The sequence below is a fragment of the Nicotiana tabacum genome, unplaced genomic scaffold (assembly GCF_000715075.1).
Source record: "Nicotiana tabacum cultivar K326 unplaced genomic scaffold, ASM71507v2 Un00029, whole genome shotgun sequence".
Taxonomy (NCBI): Eukaryota; Viridiplantae; Streptophyta; class Magnoliopsida; order Solanales; family Solanaceae; genus Nicotiana; species Nicotiana tabacum.
The window spans coordinates 401,792-418,959 of NW_027438267.1; the positions used below are offsets into that span (position 1 = coordinate 401,792).

General features: G+C 38.7%; 1 protein-coding gene across 11 annotated transcripts in view; it reads left to right on the top strand.

Moving 5' to 3' along the window:
- The window catches only part of LOC107772467 (anaphase-promoting complex subunit 1-like), a 44,387-nt gene that overhangs the window by 12,545 nt on the left and 14,674 nt on the right, over nucleotides 1-17,168 (top strand). For all 11 annotated transcript variants that reach the window (XR_012707089.1, XR_012707090.1, XM_075248715.1 and 8 more), the window contains 17 exons: nucleotides 2,879-3,366; nucleotides 5,135-5,594; nucleotides 5,882-6,220; nucleotides 6,642-6,725; nucleotides 8,846-8,938; nucleotides 9,050-9,109; nucleotides 12,211-12,309; nucleotides 12,455-12,595; nucleotides 13,567-13,647; nucleotides 14,516-14,587; nucleotides 15,121-15,192; nucleotides 15,706-15,799; nucleotides 15,870-15,952; nucleotides 16,385-16,441; nucleotides 16,563-16,640; nucleotides 16,732-16,853; nucleotides 16,937-17,097. Coding sequence is in view for 9 of the 11 variants with exons in the window: in XM_075248715.1 (XP_075104816.1) it covers nucleotides 2,879-3,366; nucleotides 5,135-5,594; nucleotides 5,882-6,220; nucleotides 6,642-6,725; nucleotides 8,846-8,938; nucleotides 9,050-9,109; nucleotides 12,211-12,309; nucleotides 12,455-12,595; nucleotides 13,567-13,647; nucleotides 14,516-14,587; nucleotides 15,121-15,192; nucleotides 15,706-15,799; nucleotides 15,870-15,952; nucleotides 16,385-16,441; nucleotides 16,563-16,640; nucleotides 16,732-16,853; nucleotides 16,937-17,097 (2,584 nt within the window). In the remaining 2 variants the exon portion in view is untranslated. The remainder of the gene's footprint in view (nucleotides 1-2,878; nucleotides 3,367-5,134; nucleotides 5,595-5,881; nucleotides 6,221-6,641; nucleotides 6,726-8,845; nucleotides 8,939-9,049; nucleotides 9,110-12,210; nucleotides 12,310-12,454; nucleotides 12,596-13,566; nucleotides 13,648-14,515; nucleotides 14,588-15,120; nucleotides 15,193-15,705; nucleotides 15,800-15,869; nucleotides 15,953-16,384; nucleotides 16,442-16,562; nucleotides 16,641-16,731; nucleotides 16,854-16,936; nucleotides 17,098-17,168) is intronic.

Sequence of the window (17,168 nt, forward strand, 5' to 3'; positions counted from 1 at the left end):
GACATAAAGAACGGAATCTAGAGTGACAGGGTAGGGGATTCGCTTGTCCAACACCTTTTGCTTTAGTTTGAGACCTATTGGCTAAAGTAACAGTGGGAAGAGACTGTGAATACGCAATATTTGACAAAAGTGATTTATTACTAGAGATATGATAGAAGCGGCTGAGTCCACAACCCATTGTCCAAGAGTACTAGACTGAGAAACACAAGCAAAAGAATTACCAGCAACAAAAGTATCAGTCTGAGCAACAGAGGCTACTTGTGGAGATGTCTGCTCACTTGCTCGATATTGAAGGAACTCATTATACTCCCCTTCAGATAAAGAAAATCCCTGTTTACCTGTAGTCTCGGTCTGAGCAACATAAGCATTTTTGGGTGGGCGACCATGTAAAGAATAGCACACGTCACGAGTGTGTCCAAGTTTATGACAATAAGAGCACTTGGGTCTAGATCTTCCAAAATGACCTCCTCCTCGTCTATTCTCCATAGTTTGAGATGCCCGATTGTCCACTGACTGGGATACGAGGACAGATAAGTCAAGTGTCTGTGATGAGCTCACTGGGTGATTTGGTGCTGCAGCAAGGCGAAGTAATTGAGAGAATAATTCATCAACTTTGGGGACAGTCGAACTAGCCAAAATCTGGTCACGTACTGAATCAAGGTCATTAGGGAGTCCAGCGAGTGTAAGAACTAGAAACATCTTCTGTTGTTGCTCTTGTTGCTTTTCAATACTAGCAGAAATTGGCATCAACGTCTCAAATTCTTCCATGACTGCCTGTACTGTCCCAATTAAGTAGACATATCCAATATCCGTTTCTTCAAGCTTGTCATTCGCGATATTACATCATAGAAACGAGATATATCATTAGTGTATAAATGACGAGCCTTTTCCCAAACTAAATTAACATGTCTGGAATGGACGGAACAAGGGCATCAATTTGGAATCAATAGATCGCCATAAAATACTACATAACTGAGCATCGACCTTCTCCCAAAAGTGTTTTGGCCTTTTCATCACCTTCGCTAGCCTTTTTTGTTAAATGATCTTGAACTCCTTGACCTCTACACCACAACTCGACAGACGAAGCCCAAGCTAAGTAATCATAACACCGGAACTGCCAGAACTCGGGTTTTTAGACCCGAAAGCATCGACTCCCAAAGACATCATTGGATTATCACCAAATAACAGAAAGAATTAACTGACAACTCGCTGAAACAGATGAAGGAAACACTGTTTTTGCCGGAAAATTACTGTAGCTGCCGGAAAAAGTCTGTGTATTCATCGGAAAAACTCAAAGTGGTCGGAATCAAACGAAAAAGGTATGGATAGACTCGGAATTACTAGGCGATCCGACTGTCCAACTGGAAGATTTTCAAAAAATGGTCGGAACAGTGTTCACGCGCCGGCGCGTTGGGCGCGTATGTTGGATCTCGTCGGGAAGTTCTGGCGCGTGTAAGGGAGTTTTCCGGTGGGGTTTACTGGGGTTTGGTCGCCGGAGCTTGAGGAGTCTTGTGGTGGTGTTGGTTTTTTGCATACACCAACAGAAATTGATGTGATTACGGGCAGCCTTCTAAGTCACCGGAAAATTGCACGGCGATGAGGTCTTTCTTCCCGGAAGTCGCTGGAATGATGCACAACGATAGGTTTCTCACTAAAGCTCTGATACCATGTGAGAATACACGAGAGAAAATATGATTGATATTATTCACATATGTTAAACATGATACAATGAGCCCTATATATATACATAACATATCCTACTCCTAATACATATGGGATTAGGGTTACATAACTATTCTAACAATGACTAACAGGTCCATAATCGAAAAAGTAATAAAGAAGATGCCTATCTATAAAGCATTGATTTGAAGAGGGAAGAAGTCCCACAGAGAGACGATATGTGGGCGTTCCCAAATTGGCCGCTATTCAGGTAAAGCCAATATAATTCACGCCTGTTGGCGTTTCAACGTACCTTCTCCTTTCAGGGCCTGTTGTGGTGCCAAGTTGTCCCTATTGTAAAAGTTTCTTCTTTTGTCCGGCATTTTTGAATATCTTCAACTCACTGTTATAGGTTCTACTTGTGCTGCAAAGTCTCGTTTTGATTTTAGCTATGTTGTCGATACTTACTGTTTCCCAAGTCTCATGTAGTTTTACTAACTCGATAATTATGACATTTTACTGGCTGAATAAGTTAGATAGTTGGGAAATAGATGTAGATTATTAGTTGTTTCTCTCTTTCTCCACATTGTGGTTGGGGCTTATACAGTTTGGAAAAAGTTTTCATTTTCAAATTTACTACAACATTTTCCCCGGACCCCGCGCATAGCGGGAGCTTAGTGCACCGGGCTGCTCTTTTTTACTAACATTTTCTGCTGAAAAACTTATTCTTATGAGAAGTTATTTGGAGAAAGAGGAGACTTTCATATTCCAGCACCAATAAACACCAGTATTTCTGGAAGAGAAGATAGACTGTAGAAGAGAGGGGCTGCAAACACAGCTGTTAGTGCTCCATAGCTCTTAAATCCCTCACGGATAAAAATGTGAGAGTAAGAAAATAGGACAGAGAGATTAGAACCTGTTATCACCAACTTAAAATCTCACATCAGAAGACAATGTTGAGAAAAGAGATGGATCCAAAATGGAGTGGTATTGTGCGAGGTCTTTACCCTGGTGGATTGATGTTTTTGATGGGAAGGAGCCAAAGAGAGACCCGGGGGGGGGGGGGGGTGCTGGATGGAGGATCAAGACAGTCTTCTTTAAGTTATCATCCCTTATCTGTTAATTTTGATAACCATATATAGTCTGATATAGGTCAGTTGAGTTTCTAAGTTCTAACCAGGATGGAATTATGATTTCCCGCTTTATTTTGGCATTTCAGATTTACCGATGTACTTGGCGACGCAATCCATCATCGTCCTTGGCAAATGATTGCATCACTGCATTGGCGGAGGGGATGAGCTCTACTTTGTATAATCACTTTCTTGTTCTTCTTTGGCGCAATGGTGATCAAGCATATCTGAGTAGGACGGATCTGACTGCTGATTCTGAGTGGGAGTCCTTTCAAAGTGTAATATCACAAATATGCAAAGAGTCTAGTCATAATTCTGAAAAGCTTTCAGATTCTGTTTCATGCTCTTCATGGGAGTTCCTTATTAACAGCAGATATCATAAGCAATACAGCAAAAGCTATCCTATATCTGGATTTTCAGAAACTTCAATTGATCAGCAGGGATCGTATTCACCTGGATCATTCGTGGATACGTCACATAATGCTGAAAGTTCGTTGTATGCAGAATTGCTGGCAGAGACCCTAGATACACTGCATACTGTATACGAAAGTTTGAAACTAAACAACCTCCGTAAACGGTAACATTCCTGTTTACATTTATTGTTTCATCAGCTCATTTGTCATTTTAAACCATCTTTTATGTTCATTCTTTCATTTGCGCTGTTAACACTAGTTCTTTATGCTTCTCTACAAGTACTATTGCTAAGGAACATTGTGCTTTCTCTGGATAGACAACAATCAGAGGGGAAAAAGGAGTCAGTTCCTGAAACATTTATGCATTTCAAGTACAAGGAAACCTAATCTGGAATTTAAGTTGTCATATTTACAGCCTACTACATATCCTCCTATGTTTATCAAAAATAATGTTGGTCTATCTGTGTTACCTGAAAGAAAAGAAACACGGGGAAAGATAGGACTCAGGAGTCAGTTCCAGATCCTCTCACATTTGACCTTTGGAGAAAGTTTCCTAAATCTGATATTTCAGATCTGCTGTTAATTCAGCTTTGATGCCCATTGTCTCTCCAAATTATTGTATTTATATACAGTGAGCTGTGATGCCCTTTTTCAATGTATGTGTTGTAGATCTGTCTGTTTGTCCCAAAAGAAATAAAACCAACACTCTCTTAGATATCTTTTGATCTTTTTACCTGAATTTGGAGCCCTTCTTCAGGATACATAAGAAGGCAATATAGTAAAGTCTTGGAGCTTTTATAGTATCAGTCTATCAGACTGGTGCCAGTGAATATAATTCAATGGTGACCGATGTCACGACATTTGCGTCGTCATTCTAGTTGGATAAGATGACTACTGAGAAAGTTTTGAGCTATCCTGCTGATTTAACAGTCGTATCTCTAAGCCACTATTTTTGTAATGTTGGTCTGTGAATTGGAGTGGCAAATGGTGCACACAGTTTTTTTGATAAGTTATGGTGCACACAGTGGCTAAAGCTTTAGCTTATCTGCCTTCAGAGTTGAATAAAATCTTGTAATTAATATCTCTGAGTAGAAGTATTTTAGTTGTGAAATTTTTAATGCTTTTTTCACAATTTTATCATATTTCTGGAGATACAGATTGACCAGATTCTATATGTAGTGATCTGCATTGCTCTTGCAAATAAATAGGAAAAAAAGGAAAAAGAGAAGATGGTTTCACATTACATAGGTTGTTTGAGATTTCTGTGGAGTCCTTTGTTTTTACTTCTAACGACTTGTTTGCTATCCAATAACCATATCTTGTAAAAGTAAAAATGCAAGATTCTCTAGAAATGAGCTCTGTTTGCTGTAATATAATCTATCTGGCTGAAATTTAGGGTAACCTTCCATGATGTGCTGATCCCGACCAATATGGCATACCGATAGCTAATGTTATGTCAGAAGATCCAAAAGGAGAAAAACGAAAAAAGAAAAAAAGAAAAAAAAGAAAAAAAGACAAGTAAGTTGTGCATGAATTTTCTTTTGGTTTCGTTAGCTTGCAACTCTAAGCTTGATATTTTGGGGTAATTTTGATTTGGAACTCGCGTTGCTTGTTAGTTGGAAACTTTATTTAATATGAGATGAATGACTTTATATGCCATTGCCACCTTCCTTTCCCAGGGGAGGGAGGTGGAATGTCTCTGCTGGTTAATTGATTTTCTAGTGGGTAAAATATATCTTGCCAATGGATCAACACTGTGAGTTGGACTTGATGTTAACAGTTCAAAATATATTTGTAGATAAAGAGCAATTTTTTCCTGTATTAACTCATTGACTTCTGCAGTTTTTTCTGATGTGTTAGTAAAATCTCTTTCGCTTATTGCGCTTCCATAATCTCATGTGGTATCCACTTAAAATACTAAACTTAATGCAGAGATTTGGGTCTTCTGGTGGTTCTATTATGTGATATTGCTGCTTTCCTGCACGAAGATTGCTACTTGGATCATTATATACGCGACTTTCCTTGCCTCTCAAAAGGCCGTGAAGTATCTCTCACCTCATCCCCCAAGAAAATTCCTCCTAGTTTATTCAGGTGGCTTGAGTCCTGCTTGAAGCATGGGTGTAGTTCTGCTAGTATCAGTCATCTCCCATCTTTGATCTTCAAAGATGGAAGTTCTGTTGTCAACTGGGGACGGAAAATTGTATCGTTCTATAGCTTGTTATGTGGCGCTGAGCTTTTGGGTAAAAGGTTATCTTCTGGGGTTTCTTGTGCTGTTGCATCTGGATCATTTAATACTCCAGAGGAACTAACTATCTTGGCAATGGTTGGAGAAAGAGTAGGTCTACAGCAGTTAGACTTGTTGCCTGCTGGAGTTTCCCTTCCTCTTCGAGATGTGAGTGAAGAGCTAAAAGAAATTTACATCTGAGGTTTCCAATCCAAAATAAGGAAGTGCAAAATTTGGTTATTCTTGATCTATTTATTTGCTTGAACATACAAATAGGCCAACCGGAGATGTTGCATAATGAGATCTTTTACCCTAAATGGACGTACAATCTTCTCCTTTTAATTGCATCAGTTCACATTACAAAATTATACTCAGATGTTTCCATGCACTCAAGATTTTCTTTTTTGGTTGACTTGCTTTTTATTAACAAAAGGGGTGATTTTGTTCTTATGCAGGCATTGGATAAATGTCGTGAATCTCCTCCAATGGATTGGCCTGCTGCTGCTTATGTTCTTCTTGGCCGGGAGGATTTGGCTTTCTCACGCTTAGCATATTCAAGAAAATCTGTGGAGCTTGAGCCCCACATTAATGTAAATATGACATGTATGTCCACTCCTTACATGTTGAACCTGCATCCGGTGACAATTCCTTCCTCAATATCTGACACAATAGAGTCAGATGATAACAAGCTAGAGGATGTAGATTCTGTTGAGGGATCTGTGGCTGATGGTATGGAGCATATTTTCAACTCTGGCATCCAGTTGCGTTATGGTCGTGATCTGCGGTTGAATGAGGTCGGTTTATTAATATTGCGCATCACTGAAATAGATGTTAGCAGGCACTGTTTTCCACTAAAATACAACCTTGCCACACTTATAGGAGCTATTCACGAATTAACTGATGAGAGAGTGATACTTACCCTCAACTGGGTGGCCATCCAATAACTCTTCTCTAAAGAGTCAATCCACATTCATTTCTTCAGGGAAACCTAACTGTCGTGTCATAAATACTGACTTCATGTCATTTTTATTTATGATGTGAAAACCACAGTGTTTACTTGATGATGTCAATAGACCATTAACTTAGTTTCTCTGGCATACCTGATTTATTCATTTGCTAATTTCATCACAAAGTTCCATGCATGGTCGAGTGCTGTACTTGTGTAATTTGTTTATTCTTCTTCACTATCATTAAAAAGTGATTTTGCTTTCATAGGTTAGACGTCTTCTATGCTCTGCTAGGCCTGTCGTTATTCAAACACCTGTTAATCCAACTGCGTCAGATCAGGACCTCCAACAGGTATACTGTTTCAATAATTTGGTAATGTTCTTTTTAGTTGGAACTTCATGACCCCTGTAACTAGCACTGACTATTTTTTGGACTTTGTTAGCTCTCTGATCTTAGTATAGCTTTTTTTTTTTTTTTTTTTTTTTTGTATTAATAGAGCTGACAGTCATCTCTCTTTGTAACCTTTTGTTTCTTTATGCATCTTCGTGATGCCTTTTTATTGATAACACCTTTATCAATTTTTTTGGGTAATGTGCTACATGTACTATAAATAAGGCTACCTGTTTTCCCAGTGCTACTAATAGGGTAATGACAACAGTTCTTTTTTCCTGAGTGAATAACCCCCCCCCACCCCCCACCCACCCCCAGAAAAAAAAGCTAAACTATCTCACCTTTGTCAGTTTCCTATTTAAACTATCCGGTGTTCCCAAAGCCTCCTAAACTATATTCCTCTTTTCTTAAAATTCCCCGTTATTATCTGGCAAAATGCGTGAGATAAGTTGCAAAAAGGCATGTGATGGATGAATAGCCATCAAAATGGCTCCACATGGCCGTGCATAACGGCTAATTAAGCTTATCCTTTTTTAAATATTATATCTATTTTTTCTCTTGATTTCCTTTATATTCTAGGTTTTCTTCATTTTTACACCTTTCTTCATTTTTCACCCTTCTTTTTCATTTCTCCATTTGGTTTCCCTCTGAATTTTTTTCCCTCTCTTGTTTCTTCTGAACTATTTATTCTCTTTCTTGTTTTAGCCTTCTTTCATTTCTTACCCATATTGTTGAAAGAACACCCATTTATATCTTCTTATTAAACACAATAGAGAATGGAGTTGCTGCCCGTTTGGTTTCTTCTTTGTGGAATCTTTTTTTGTGTAATCTTGTTCGTGTAATATAAGATGATTTCCCAGAAATGCAACTCTATATGCTTTCTTCTGATTTTTTTTTTTTGCTGCAAAGTGAATGTAAACAAATGGTTATTTAAGTGGAATCTAGCATAAAGCGCAACCACAACTAAAGCTAGAAATAACACATTGCATTGCATCCTACTTGGCCAAAATGCCCAGAATTAAACCCTAGCTTAGGTGAATATTGTTGGGGGGGGGGGGGGGTTGCGGACACCAGATAGTTTAGATAGGAAACTAACAAAAAGTGATAGTTTAGAGAGGTTTTATGGTGTTAAATAGCCATAAGAGCATGTACTAGCCGCACCTCTAATAATTCAACGAGGAGGTTTTGATTAAAAGAGGAATATAGTTGAGGAGGTTTTGGGGACTCTAATTAGTTTAGGTAGGAAACTAACAACAATGTGATAGTTTAGGTTTTTTTTAGGGGTATTCACTCTTTTTTACCTATAAATTGTCACCATGTGCTTCTTTTTCTCTTCTGCTGGTTGTTTTTAACTACTGTTGAGTGTTGACCTCTTGACCTTGCAATTTATATGTCCATGGACCGTCCTTATGTTACTATCTACCAACAAGTTACTATTGCCTATTAAATTACCGATCTAATAACCTACATATGTTTTCTTTGTAAACATCTTGAGCCGAGGGTCTATTGGAAACATCCTCTCTACCTTCACAAGATAGGGATAAGGTCTATGTACACACTATTCTCTCTAGACCCCACTATGTGGGATTGCAATTGGTATGTTGTTTGTTTTCTTTGTAAACAGAATTTACCTATTAGGGTACATAGAGTTGGTAGGTGTTGGCAAGCTAGCTAACTGACTGGCAAGTAGATGTATTGGCTCAGATTATAACTTTTTTTCCCTGTGCTCAATACTTGAATAAAAGGGAAGAAAACGGAATACTGTTCCTTTTCCTTTCTTTTCCTATTTCCCTCATGCCAGAGATAGTTCCAGTCTCTGTCCACATATTTCATTAACTTTTAAAATCTATAAAAGGCTGATCGAGTGATCTGGCTTATTTCTTATATTGTAGCACTCAGACCTATCTAGTGCATTCTCTTTTTGGGATAATGGTGTTGACTCATGTCCAACATGGTATGTCGAGTCGGGCTGTACATTGTTATTGTGACATATGACCATGTGCATCACTTTATCCTTTACATCTCACATACACCTGCGAGTGTCTGTCTGTCACATAGATTCTCTTATTTCTTTTCTTTAGGCTCAGTTATGGCAGCTTGCTCAAAGGACTACTGCCCTTCCCTTTGGCCGTGGTGCATTTACACTTGCTACAACCTGCACTCTCTTGACGGAGGTACCATTCTTTACTTTCTTCTACAATTGGAATAGTTTAGCATAGTCTTTGATCGACAATATAGCAGCTGGACCTTGTGGTGTTTTAAGGAAGTTGTTTTAACATCTGCAGGCGCTCACGGTTCCCAAGCTTGTCTTGGCAGGTCGGTTGCCAGCACAGCAAAATGCAACGGTATGTCTGGTCAAATTCCAGTGAACATCTATTTCTTTCTATGTACGTATTTCTTTAAAGTAGCTGTTCAGTCTTGAGATAATTGAGTGGAGTCAGGTTGATTCCTTTTACTTACTGAACGTAGATGGACACATAACATCGATGAATTAATTTTATCCTTGAAGTGTGTTCTTCTGCATGATGTTTAGTAGATTTATGCCAACTAATGTGGTACATTTTCCTTTGGCATTGCCCACATTTCAGCATTATTATATTGGTTGATTTTCTTTAGGCATTTGTGACCAGTATCCTAACCACCTAATAGGGGTGTCAATGGTTCGGTTCGGCTGGTTATTTCATAAAATTTGTACCATATCAATTTTTCGGTTATTCTATTATGTATAACCAAAATTAGACTTTTTGAAACCGTCCCAATCATGTCGGTTTCACTTCGGTACCAGTACGGTTCAGTAAATTTTCGGTATTTTTCGTAAATGTCATGTAAAATTCACCAGTAGAAGTAGAATTCAATAGCATACGTTCTTTTATAGGACTTAGCAAAACTTTCTACACATTTTTACTAATTTTTTTTGATAAGGTAAATTGTATTAATCAAAAGGGAGAAAAAACTCCCGTATACAAGAAATATACCAAAAAGTAGGGAATTTACATCAAAACATGATTCTCTACAAAAAAACGCCCAATCTTCTATACAACTAGGGGCTATATGAGTGCACCAAAAAGCGATCAAAGATAAAAGACTATTCTTAAGATGTGAAAAAGAAGACTCAATCCCCTCAAAAGCTCTCCTATTTCTCTCCCCTCAAACTATCCACATGAGAGCTAATGGGGCGAACTTCCACGCCTTTTGCTTTCTTTTTCTACGGAAACCGGCCTAGCTATATAACATTTCCTTTACAGTGCTTGACATCACCCATTGGACACCAAAAAGATTCAGGATTGCCCTCCACAAACCTGAGGACACAGGGCAATGCAACAAAAGATGATCAACTTCTTCCTATGAGCTTTTACACATGTAGCACCAGCTAACAAGTGTAATTCCTCTCTTTCGCAGATTTTCAGCAGTCAAGATCACTCCCCTCGCTGCTAGCCATGAAGCACACCTTCGTGGGCGCCGTAGGAATCCAGATCGAGAAGTATGGGAAAGTGGCCTCCTCTCTCATCAACATACTCTGGTAAAAGGACTTTACGGTGAACAAACCATCACCACGCAACCCCCATCTCCAAGAATTACAAGATGGCTGGGGCCTGTCTTGCCCATATAGCAGTGCCAACAAATCTTGGAGCTTTGCAATCTCCCAATCTTGCATTTTCCTTCTAAATGAGAGGTCCCGTACTACCCCCCCTTCATGCTCCTTGCGAATCTGTTGGACCATCAATTCCTTCTGGTTTGAAACTCTGAAGACGTGGGGGAAAGAGACCCTCAAAGTATCCTCTCCACATCACCTGTGATTCCAAAAGCTGATTCTCCTCCCATCTCCCACCCAGTAAGTGATGTTGCTATTGAAGGCTTCCCAATTCTTCATGATGCTCCTCCACATGCCACACCCGAAAGGTGCTGTGATTGCCTTGGTCCTCCAACCCCCTCCTGTGGAATCGTACTTTTCTACTATGACCTCTCTCCATAAAGCATGCTCTTCTACCCCGAAACTCCACAGCTACTTCCCCAACCAAGCTCTGTCGAATACTCTAATATCTTTTACTCCAAGTCCACCCCACTTCTTTGGGGAAGTGACTGTCTGCCAATTCACTAGATGAAACTTTCTAGTTCCATTCGTTGCATCCCAAAGAAAATTCCTTTGAAGCCGCTCCAGTTTATCTGTGATGCTCACAGGAGCTTGCAACAGGGACAAGTAATAGGTGGGCATACTCGATAAAGTGCTTTTAATAAGCACTTCCTTACCGTCTTTTGACAAGTACCGTTTCTGCCAGCCTGCTAATCTTTTTTCAGCCCTTTCGATCACTGGATTCCAAACCGTAGTATCCTTATGCGAAGCACCCAATGGGAGACCCAGGTAAGTAGTGGGAAGAGAGCCCACCTTACATCTGAGAACATGAGACAAAGCATCAATGCCAGCAACCTCATCCACCGGGAAAATCACACACTTGCCGAGGTTAATTTTGAGTCCTACTGCGGGACCTGCTTCAGGTAGGTCAACTGATCCATATCGGCATCACAAAAAAACAGGGTGTCATCCACAAAAAGCAAATAAGAGACTCTTCGGGCACTGAGCACCTCGATCGGAGCTGAGAATCCTCTGAAGAAGCCTCCACTCGTCGCACGATCCATCATTTTACTCAGAGCATCCATCACTAGAATGGATAACATGGGGATATGGGGTCACCTTGCTTGAGACCCCTGGAGCTGCCAAAGAAACCAGTCTGTTTAAATGGTGATGAATTAAAAAAACATGAAAGATGACTAGAGTATAGACCCATCAGTTATTCAACAGCAACGTAAAAGAAACCAAGTAAAAACAAAGAAAATATAAATCACATGAGTGGAAAGATATTAACCAAACTGAGACTCAAGAATAAAGTCTATATTAAATATTCAAAAAGATAAATCTAAATTATATGAAAGGAAACAAATTCAATACATTGTAGTTTGCTACTCATAATCGCTAGAATACTTTGTGTCTTGCTAATAAAGATACTTGGAATAACTTAGTTTAAGTATAAGTAGCATAATAAGTTTTAGGAATTAGTATTTTGTTTAATTACTTGTTGGCTTGTAACATTTTTCATAATTCCAAGGCCCAATAGAAAATTTAATGCTTTATTCGTTTCAAACTTACTATATAAATATTCCACTGGTAAAATTTATTCGGTACGGTTCGGTAGTTTTTCGGTTTATTTTTATAAAATAAAAAACCTACCCTAATTATCTGTACGGTTATAGATTTATATAAAAACGTATGGTTTCTCTAAAAGAAACCTAAAAATCGGTTCGTTGCAGTGCGGTTCGGTCGGTTTAGTTGGTTTTCAAATATCCATTGACACCCCTACCACCTATATACCCCTTAGGTCCATGTCTACCTTGCCGGAGTTATGCATTTGTGAAGGTTTTTGTGTTAATCTTGCCTCTTGTGCTTGTTTAGGTTAATTTGGATCCAAATGTTCGGAATGTTCAAGAATTCAAATCTTGGCCGGAGTTTCACAATGCAGTTGCTGCGGGACTAAGACTTGCTCCACCTCAGGTTCAGTTATGCTCCTGAAATACTTTATCCATTCTGCATGTGGTTTCCTCCCACTGTTGTTCCAGTGTCTTACGTAGATAGTTTTCTAATTGCTCAGTTGATATCGTTTCCTAATGTTCTGATGCATTGTCATGTGCTTATGCAGGGAAAAATGTCAAGAACATGGATATTGTATAACAAACCTGAAGAGCCCAATGTTGTTCATGCTGGATTATTACTTGCTTTGGGATTACATGGACATCTTCGCGTCTTAACTATAACTGATATATACCAATATTACTCTCAGGTTGTTTATTTCTTTTAGGGCCGATCTTATTTTAAGCAAGTGCTTTCCTCCTTACCTAAATTACAATATTCTTTTCATATTTCAGATTCAACGTATTTTACACATCATACTTTTATTTGTACTGCATATATCATGTAACATATGATCCTGCTCCTATTGGGGGAAAAAGGAAATGATGAATTTTGTGAAAGCTACTAAAGTAACTATTTGGTACTGTCGACTTACATTGGAGCTAGAGTGCTATGTTTCTTTCTGAAAAGGAAAAAAGGGAGTTAAAAGCTAGAATGCTATGTGATTATGCAAAGTAGAATTTTTTTGTATTACACATGAAGGTTGGGAGGGTAACTACAGCCTGTGTAGTTGAAGTTGTCATCTTGGTAGAATGAAGACTTTTAAGTGGCATCAATCCGTTTTCATGTTTGTTTGAAGTAACAATAGTCAGGTTTCAAGATCTTTTCGAGTATATTACAATTATAAGTTGGAAAGATTAGGTTCGCATATGGAGGTGGAGTTGAATGCATTATGAATCAAGTGTTGTCAAAGGCACGCTTAAAGTGTGCTTAAGCCCTGAAGCGAGATGCTAAACATGTTGAGCGCTTTACCTCGCTTAGTGAGCGCTTCTGTGTCGTCATCAAGGCTCTACGACATACTTTTCTTTGCCAACGAGCATAATCCTAAAGAGGCAATACTGAACAATTGATATTTCAGTTTATCGTAATTGTTTTCTATTTCTTTGTTTATATATATATATATTTCATGCTTATAATTAATAGGTTTGGACTACACATACATATTTATATTTTTTCCCACATTTGAGCCTTTCTTTATTAAAACACGTGCTTTATTTGCGCTTTGCGCTTAAAGCCCCAATGGACCTTAGAGCTTTTTTGCGCTTTTCGCCCTTGATAACACTGTATGAATCTATTAGACACATGCTTATTTTCTGCTCCCGGTGATGTTGTCCCTTGTAGGAACACGAAAGTACAACTGTTGGATTGATGCTTGGCCTTGCAGCATCATACAGGGGAACTATGCAGCCAGCAATCTCAAAGGTAAGGAATGATTCTTCATTTTTCCCATTTCCTATTCCATTCTTGTCATATCTTTGCTCCACCTACTGTGAATATGAAATGTTGGAACAAAGAGTTCTTATTTTCCTTGTGATCTCTGATCATCTAATTACGAGCCGTCGCTTCACGGCCTACGCATATTTTAGTTAAGTAGAGTACTTGTAAACTACACTAGTAGTGTTATTTAGGAGTCGTCAACACAGGTATGTACATATCTGATTGCTGTTTTTTTATCTTTCCTTTTGGTGGGTGGAGGAAGAGGATAAATAGAAGGTTGTAGCTGATAAAGTCTCGTGGAAGTAACCTATGCTAATGAAGTTAACAGACATACTGCATGAAGTTTTGATTGTGTCAGCAGATCTTAAAACCTTTATCAACTTTCAGCTAGCTTAGGCCATGGCCTTATTATTGCCAGGATATTCTCATCAAGCTTCCTTACACTTCATTTGTTGTTCTCAACAACATATAGCTGTCTGCTGCCAGATTGTTTTACTTTTCGAAGCTTAGGAGGATAACTCATAATAATTCGACGAGTAGAGTGCCTCTTAGTTTATCTGCAGATAGGAAGTTGCCGTATTCTTGTTGCTAAACTAGCTTAGTGTAACTTTGATTCTTTTATTTCAACGCATTTTTCAGTTAGAGCACTCCAGATCTGCCCTTGTCAGTTACTGAATGATATTTCCTACTTAACAATCAGTACTGGCATTCAAACGTCCCTTATTATTGGGTGCCTTATCTGCTTTATTAATTTTGTATCTACTTTCTAGTTGCAGTTTATCGAATTTGTCATTGGATGTGCTTTTCTCGTTTTCCTTCTAACGAATCAGGAATCTATTTGATCTCCATGCAGTCTCTCTATGTTCATATACCATCACATCATCCATCTTCCTTTCCGGAATTGGAGTTGCCAACCCTTTTGCAGGTAATGTTGCAGGATTACCTCCTAATTTTGCATGCATTGTAAATCTGTGAAAATGTTGAATTCTCAGTGGAGATTGGTCTTCTCTATGGATTTATCTTTTATTTGCAGTTCGTTTAGGTCATCATACTCTTGCTTCTGTTTTATTAAGCTTCAGTGTTCAGCCGAAGTGCTGTACTGATCCTTACCTCATTTTATCATTTTCGTCTAAAATAATTTCCTCTTTGTCCCCTAGTAGATTTTCATTCTATGTTAATATACTTGCTAGCAAATCAGAACTGAATATATGTTTCATGCTTCCATGATATCCTTACTCCAATATGTTTCTGTTCTTTTTTCCACCTATTAACTTTTAGAAGAGTTAAAGGTATGTGTTTCCTCCTACCTAATAAAAAATGGTTTGTGTTTCCTCCTCCATGCACTTGTGTTAAAGTGATGTTTTTTTTGAATTTTTATTTTGTGGTAAACAATCAACCTCTTTAATGAAGTATCTTTGACTTGAAAAATGATTGTTCGTAAGGTGTATTGCTTTTCAGGCAGCAGCTCTCCTTTCTGTTGGGCTTTTATATGAGGGATCGGCACATCCCCAAACAATGCAAATTCTTCTGGTACTTTCTTCTCTAAATCTTGGAGGTCTATACACTCCTGGAGTTTTCTTGGATCATCTGTTGGTCAAGTGTTGAACAGTCACTGTGTATTATTCGGTAGTTGGTCTCGACTCAAGATTAGTGTTCACCTTATTCGAATATATGGAAACTTGAAACTTGATTTCTTATTTCTGGTGCATGACTGAGTTTTTGCTTTTGTTGTTCCTCAATTTTAGTTAGGAGCAGAGGGCTACTGAAAGCTAACTGGAGTACTAGGACAATTGATCTTGTGTGGCATTCATTTTAAATAATTTGTTCCTCTGGAAGTTATTGTAGGGAATTGCAGAATTATTTGTTTCTACTTATAAGTTCTGGCATTAAAGTGAAAAGGAGTAGGTGATTATAGATAGTTCATAATGATCTTGCTTGTGTGCAAGAAGAGATGGCTTCTTATTGGACCAAAATGGTAATATAGCGTTAATCCAAGTTTTATGCATGTTTTCATGAATTTAACCACTGGTAGCTGGTTTGCAGGGTGAAATAGGTCGTAGAAGTGGAGGAGATAATGTACTTGAAAGGGAGGGTTATGCAGTTGCTGCAGGGTTTTCACTGGGATTGGTCGCGTTGGGTATGATTGAAAGATCACATGCATCATTATGGCTATTGTCTGTCTCTAAGTGTTTTTGGTTTAACTGAAGGTCGTGGAGAAGATGCTCTTGGTTTCGTGGATGCTTTGGTTGATCGGTTGTTTCAGTACATTGGCTGCAAGGAGCCTCAAAATGTATATGCTTGCAGAATTTGTCTCCTGTTTTATGCAATATGATTCGAAAATTTTGATTTGTGACTGTTAAATGGATCTTGGCCCTAACTCAACCCCAAAAGCTAGCTCAAGAGGTGAAGATTGACTAAGTCCATATAAGGAGACCACCCATCCCCTTCATTGTCGATGTGGGACTCAACACCCCCTCTCACGCCCAGGACTGGACATCTGGAGCGTGGACAATTATGGGGGCCCAACATCGGGAAATCGGGATGGGTCCTGCTCTGATACCATGTTAAATGGATCTTGGCCCTAACTCAACCCCAAAAGCTAGCTCAAGAAGTGAGGATTGACCAAGTCCATATAAGGAGACCACCCATCCCCTTCATTGTCGATGTGGGACTCAATGTTCTCATTTTTTTGAATATAATTCTTCAAACTGATCTTCTTCAGGAGAGGTTCCATCTTTTCGCACCATCTATTGATGAACATAATCGGAGTGCTGGACAGGTTAGGTCATCCTGTCTCTCCGCGTATATTATAGTGCTGCTAGTCTTATCTGACTTAAAGATAGGTACCGATATATGGATCTCTAAATCTATCTTCTGAAACTGTATCCTTTTTCTTGCAGATAATGGACAGCGCTGCAGTCAATGTTGATGTTACTGCACCTGGAGCCACCATTGCCCTTGCTCTTATGTTTTTGAAGGTAAATTTATACATTATATTATTTTCTAGTTTGAGATAACCTCCTAGACAACTTTCTTCTAGTGATTAGTTTTGCTCTCAATCAACTGCAGACGGAGTCAGAGTTGGTCTATTCTAGGTTGTCTGTCCCGCAGACACATTTTGATTTACACTATGTTCGACCTGATTTCATAATGCTTCGTGTCATTGCCCGGAATTTGATAATGTGGAGCAGGTAAACATGCTCCCAACACTTTTCAATCAGCAAAACATTTTTAAGTTGCTTCTCAGGTTTAACTATAGTTTAATTTTTTCTAGAGTTCATGCATCTGAAGGATGGATTCATTCTCAAATTCCAGAAGTTATTCAAAATGGTGTTAAAGACCTTGGTGATAGCATGAGTGACACAGATGAAATACATGCTGATGCATTTGTTCAGGCGTATGTTCACATAATGGTTGGAGCCTGCATTTCTCTTGGTGAGCCTAAGTTCTAAAAGATGTCTTTCTCCTGTCTGTTGAACTTTTTCTAGTTATGATGCTATGTAATA